Raw genomic sequence first — 6,000 nt, 5'->3', positions numbered from 1 at the left:
ACACCCATCGTCATGACGAATGTGACAATTCCTAAAACATCCACATATCAGCTGTGTACAAAAGAAAAAAACATAAGGCCCACTCATACAATCCACACGCAACCAAAGAAGTGAAAAGAAGGGGGGGAAGAGAGTAATGACAATAAAAAATAAAGTTATGCACACTTCCACTTCAATGTGAGCGAAACCTCCGAAGTAATCCCTAAGGCTACCAAAGCCCAAGGCTAAGACACAATTGCAGACTTGATAAACAACGTATATTTCCCATAACCTAGAACCTCGGCAACACAAAGTCAGTAAAGGACCTTTATAATTACATCAAATGCAGATGGAATTATCCGTCCTCAATACATTCTGAAAAGCACCTAGCCTAATCAGCATCAGTAACACCTTGCAATATAGGCCTTCACAAAAGTTCAGGATGCATGTTGACTAGACCAATCCCAAACACATTCAACCAGCAAAACTACTCTCAAGGCCTTACATAAACCCTATCCTTACCAGCAGGATTGGGCACCGGAATCACTCGAATAGCAATCTCTTGTCCCACCTTAAAGAGACGCTCTAACAAAGGAATCCCACCTGAGCATCCTAAGTGCGATGCCGCTAAAAGACCTTCTCTGCCATTGGGTAGAGTCACAATGTAACCCAAATTAATGATCTCTTTGATTACACCTTGCACTGTGCCTGGGTCACCCTTTTTGTATATGGTGGTATAATCAAGCTGGAAAGTCCTTTGCTCCTCTTCAAGCTCTTGCTGACGCCTCTGCAGCATGGCCTCCCTGCGATACTGCTTCATGCGCATTTTAGCTTCAAGATTGTACGGGCGTCTTCTGACAGTGGGACTCATTGGATAGGAATCCATGTCCTGAAAATCAATAAATGAACTCACTCATCACCTAATAAAAAAGCCACCCACAATGAGTGCAGCCTCAAAATCTGCCATGCAAAAGCTAATGCATAAGTACTAAATGTCACTCTTCCAACTCTTCCTCTGCCAAACCAATGGAACAATAACTTGTCAGAAGCAGCTTTCCTCAAAAAACAAACTTTCCAACAAACAGAGCCCAACATACTTAAAGAGTGCTTAAACAGAGTAGCTTACATCAAAAAAGCTCCGTTGCTGCGGCTGCGCTTCAGGTGGTGTCACTGAAGGTTGCTGTGGGGAAGCCGTTCCCTGATTGTCTTGTGCCGCCGCTGTGGGGGTAGCTGCTGCATTGTTTGGAACAACAGTACAGAACCCTCTGCCCACCTTATTTAGTGAATGTGAAGAGTGTCCAACTCCACCAGCAAGCCGAGAACAAGCAAGGGCTGAAGGCACCATCCTCAAAATGGTGCTCTCCATATTTACTAACCTCGAGATAACCTGCATTTTGAATGGCTCTCTTGAGGTTCTCAAGGAGCACAAAGAGTTAGAACTAAGTTGCAAAATACAGCTAAAGACTTCTGTTTGCAATTACACAAGCAATAAGTGGAACATAAAGATTCTGGCAGTGCGCACGTCAAGGTTCTGACCACGAGCACTCAATCCCTCGGACGTTCCTTCTTGAATAAGTGCCTAAACCCCAAACTGTATTAAAAATTTCAGTGACACTTGCCATTCTCAAATGCTTTCTTACGACTTTATATTATCAGCTGATGAAGACTTGCTCTGCTAATTGCAGCATACTCTCACTCTGCTCCAAAAGAATATTTGATTAACCAAATGTACCTATGCTTGCATCATACATGTGCCTATGTACACTTTGTCAAGATACCTTCTTTCAATGACACAAACACTTATGCACATGAACCTTCCAGATCGCACCAAAAAGAATCATTTGAGCAGCACAAAAGGTTAAGTCTTGGACTACAATGGGATGTACACAATCATAGCATGTAGGTTGCCTTAATACCTTCAGTTGTACAGAGAGGAGATTAGAAAGGTCTAACGAAACCCAAAGTCCCTTCCACAACAGAAAATCCATTCTTCCAAGATAAGGGCACTGTCACAATGAGATGTGTTTTGAACTTTCATAGGTGAAACGTTTTGAGCTTTGAAATGTTCCATTCATTTAAAGAAATACTTGCCCTCACAATGAATCACATTTCCGCCAATCTGGATAGGTGGTACGTATCGATCTTTGAAAAGCCTCGCTTATAAGGCCTTGCACACATTTCAAAATGATTCAGCCTTGTTTCTCAGTGACACTGCTTCGGGCTAGCTCAGAGCCCTGTGTTGGAGCATGTACATTACCTGCCCGCTAGAACCTGAGGATTTAGGATGGAGTCATGATAGCTGGAGAACCTTGGGGATGGAATGACGGTAGCTGAAATGTGGAGACCCAGACTACAGAGGATTCAAGCCTATCCAGACAATACTAATACATTCGAGGTGGGAGCAAGAGGAATAATCCTTGGTAGCAAAGCCACTACCAACAAGGAATGCCACGAGCATGATGTGATTAAGTGCTGAGACCCAGAATATCACCTAGTTGTCACAAGAACCAACCTGAAAAGAAATAAAAGCAAAGCGTAGAAGAACCATAGCTGCGTTCAGACATCAAATGTCACAGGCAGCACCTTTATAGCCATAACTCCGTGGATTGAAGTGCCAATGCCTTCCAGCTTAATCAAATAAACAGTTGGGAGGTACAATAAAGGGGATGGAAGTACATGGTTCATACATGCAATGTTGCGTCCATTCAATCTGCATTGTTACTGAGAAAGGGCAACACAACTAATCTAAAATAAATAGACAAAGCCTCAATCTCAAATTAGGGAACTCTGATACCCTAAAATTTAGGTTCTGACAGCTGCACGAAAGCTTTCCCAAGGTAGGCAGAGCAAAAGTCCATGATATCAGCAGATCCTCCCTCATTTAGATGGCTTCATTTTTACAATTGAAAAAACCACATCGAGAAGGATCTCTCACTAAACTCTGCCTGAGAGCAAGTGCTCGTTTCATTATGTGCAAGCTAAGAGGCAGGCAGCGTACTGGGCAATCTCAACCTAAACCTTCGCAGCCTGCCTCGTTCACAATCATCACTGGACATACAGCTTTCATAGCAGAGACATATGATGAAAGCATAGAAACCCCATAGCCGTGACAAGCTCCTCTCCCTCTCCCTCCCTCTCTCTCTCTCTCTCTCTCTCTGCGTACCTGTGAGCCGCGATCCTCTGCGCAGTTCTTACACCAAAGCCCAGCACTAGGGTTTAAGGCACTTTCGCATTTTATAAGGGAGGAGAGGATATTTTCTTTAGACGAACCTAGGAAGTTTAAGCCTACCTCAACAAGAATAGTAGGGGATGATGGGGAGTTTGAAAGCATGGATTGAACCATGAAACAAGGCCTCATCAACTATTGAATCTATAAGCAAGAAGCTATCATTTCATCATCATTGAAAGCTCCTTCTTTTCTTTAAACAGACTGACTATAAGAGTGTTTTTCATCTTCTAAGCGTCAAACTCAATGAAATGTTTCTCTTGTACATTAGTCCACACTACCACATCAATGTATGTCAAAGGTAGAAATGTGAACATTGTTGCTAGATTCAATGGAGGAGTTGATGACAAAGGTGAAAGTGTGCAATTGAGGGAGATAACGATGGTATAGCTTACGTACAAATATAACTCAATAGGCAGCATTTGTTTTTTTCAAAATGGGGCAAGCAAATGAGAGGAGCCATCCAAGCTTTGCTACAGTTTTAGAAGTCGCCTTGAAAGAACCGCCCACTTAGCCTACAGTAGTCGGCACGTTAGAGAAGAGGTCATGCCATGGGTGGATGAGGCTTCAAGGGGACACCAACACCACCTTCATTTCCCTCTTGCATATTGTTGGGCAAAGTCATTGCCTATTGCCAAATTACGTGAAGACTTGAGTTCACAATACTCTCAAAAGAGCAGCTATTAAAGCAAGACTTTTTTTGCATCACAAATGTAAATGTTGACAAAATCCTTCAAGCCAAACATGACTCAAAGGCCAAGTTTCATTCATAACTGGCATGATTGCCCCATGATTGGTGATTATACAAGCATTCTAGAGGTGATATGCATGGCAAACTACATGACATTGAAGCAAAAAAATGCCAACAAGCATTTGGTAGGGTGTTATTTGTGAGGTCTAGCAGACATTTAGTAGTTAGACTTATCAAGTGTAATAGGAACTGATCCATTGCAACACCAAATTTCATGAGACTCGACATGACCTCACTGAACGTTACCTTTGTGCTTCCACTCATATTTGTCATCACCCATGTGAGATGTAATGGAATTAGCCTATTCAACTTGAGAATAGCGGAAATTAATGAGAATACTTTCGAGAAATAACTTTGTGAGCATAGCGGGTAGACATAATCGAAGATAGCAACATAATCATAGCAATTAGTTAACTTGGCATGAACAATACTTTTGCAAGAGAGAGAATTTAGAGAACATGACAACAGTTGAGGACCGGATTTATGTGGAGCCGGTCCCCCCTCCAATAGGCATTTGTATTATGATTTCTCCCATTAAGAGAGACTTGTTACAATACATTCTTTGTGTTCCTTGTGACCTAGGTGATGCAATGAAGATGGAAAGCTTCATGCATCACAATCATAGCATAACATGAACTTGAAGAAAGCTTTAACTATCCCAAGCCTCAGTCCCAAGACCTCAAACACCTTCGAAGGTGGAGAGAGCTAGCAGGGAATGAGGGTAGGGAAGAGGAAGAAGAAACATTTCGTAGGAGAAAGAATTAGTTCCTCACTTATCATACTCTTGTTGCTAGCATACATAATAGCATAGTAATGAAGAAGAAGGAGATGGAAAGCTTAAGCATTGAAGCATGGCTCTTGGTTGGATTTGCACTCCATAGCCAGGAGTGTTGGTGTAGGCTCTCAACCTCTACTTGCTTGGAGAGGGAGCTCTTGCACTTTGCATAGCACACAATGAGAGTGCTTGTGAGTGTGTGTGGGTGAGTATACCCCTCAAGCAAGCCCCTAGCTAGCTTGGGTCGACCCCCCCTTGTAGCTCATGCTTGAAGCTCATTGGACCCTCCCAGGCCTAGCCAATCACAAGCAAGAGCCATTACAAGCAACATGGGTAGCCTTGGGACAAGTGTCCCCCTTTCCCCTTTGAGAGAGAGAACTTGATAAATGCAAAATCAATTAGATAATTCAAGTAATTTATCATTGGACCCCTTTGAAGCCTAGCCAATAGGCTTCAAGCAACTCATGAAGGTAACATGGGTAGGGACCTGACATGTGTCCTTGCTGCCTCTTCAAGTTGGGGCTTCCCTTGTGTGTGTGAGTGGGTGTTCTCTCTCTAGCCCATAGGAAAAGGGCTCGCCCCCCCTCTTGTAGATCAAGCACCTTACTCACCAAGCATGACAAAGCACTTGAACTAGGGGGTGTTCCCACAAGCATCTCAGGCAAGCTTCTCAAGGCACCTCAAGTACCTTAATCATGCAGCAAGTCAAGCACCTCAAGCAAGGAGCCATTCAAGCACCTCAAGCATCTTAATCAAGCACCTCAAGCATGACAAACACCTCAAGCACGACAAGCACCTCAAGCAGGACAAGCATCTCGAGCTTGGGCCGGGTTCCCACCTCAAGCTCAGCCCTAGCTTACCTAAGGTTAAAGGACTTTTACACACATTTATTGGAGGTCTTTAATGAAGCTAACCCTAAGGTCTTATGCTCCATTGGTTAGCCTTGCTCTTTGATAGACCATCTCCCTTTTGGGCCCCTTTACCATTGGCCCCGTGTTGAGATAGATCTATAAGCACATATCTATATCTTAACACTTGTTCCCGTTTATTCTCCCACATTAAGTGATCAATTTAATATGAGAAAATCATTTGAGTTGGTTAGATATTAGATTTTATGACATGAGACCAGAGTGAGTAATGAACCTGTCTCTCCACGCAATCTCTACCCATTATACAAGCACCCCCTGAGCTCGGTTTAGACTAGCCCTCTTGGCCTCTGGCCCTGTATTAACATTACTCCCTCCTTGGGGAAGCGTTTTTGTCCTCGAA

General features: G+C 43.2%; 1 protein-coding gene across 3 annotated transcripts; it reads right to left on the bottom strand.

Annotated features, from left to right (window-relative positions):
* Window positions 1-240: 240 nt before the first annotated feature.
* On the bottom strand, window positions 241-3,296 carry LOC147439434 (uncharacterized). Of its 3 annotated transcripts, none has more exons than XM_086485285.1 (3): window positions 3,143-3,296; window positions 1,106-1,385; window positions 241-868 (listed from the first exon to the last, which is right to left on the bottom strand). In XM_086485285.1, exons 2-3 carry the CDS (start codon window positions 1,370-1,372, stop codon window positions 473-475), a joined length of 663 nt encoding a protein of 220 aa, XP_086341411.1. In that variant the 5' UTR covers window positions 1,373-1,385; window positions 3,143-3,296; the 3' UTR covers window positions 241-472. The 3 variants fall into 3 exon arrangements, with proteins under 3 accessions (XP_086341411.1, XP_086341412.1, XP_086341413.1); XM_086485286.1 differs by lacking the exon at window positions 3,143-3,296 and adding an exon at window positions 1,620-1,642; XM_086485287.1 differs by lacking the exon at window positions 3,143-3,296 and adding an exon at window positions 1,516-1,537.
* Between the last annotated feature and the right edge of the window lie 2,704 nt (window positions 3,297-6,000).

This window comes from Adiantum capillus-veneris, chromosome 16, assembly GCF_014529385.1.
Source record: "Adiantum capillus-veneris isolate H3 chromosome 16, ASM1452938v2, whole genome shotgun sequence".
Classification (NCBI taxonomy): Eukaryota; Viridiplantae; Streptophyta; class Polypodiopsida; order Polypodiales; family Pteridaceae; genus Adiantum; species Adiantum capillus-veneris.
Note: the sequence above shows the minus strand (reverse complement) of the source record. Positions and strands in the feature narration are given on the sequence as shown.

What these genes read in the sequence shown, in the direction of transcription:
- LOC147439434 (XM_086485285.1), bottom strand. Translation starts at nt 1,372, where the DNA reads ATGCAGGTTATCTCGAGGTTAGTAAATATGGAGAGCACCATTTTGAGG. An exon ending in AGCAACGGAGCTTTTTTGAT is followed by an intron (nt 869 to 1,105) that starts GTAAGCTACTCT and finishes ATTGATTTTCAG; the next exon opens with GACATGGATTCCTATCCAAT.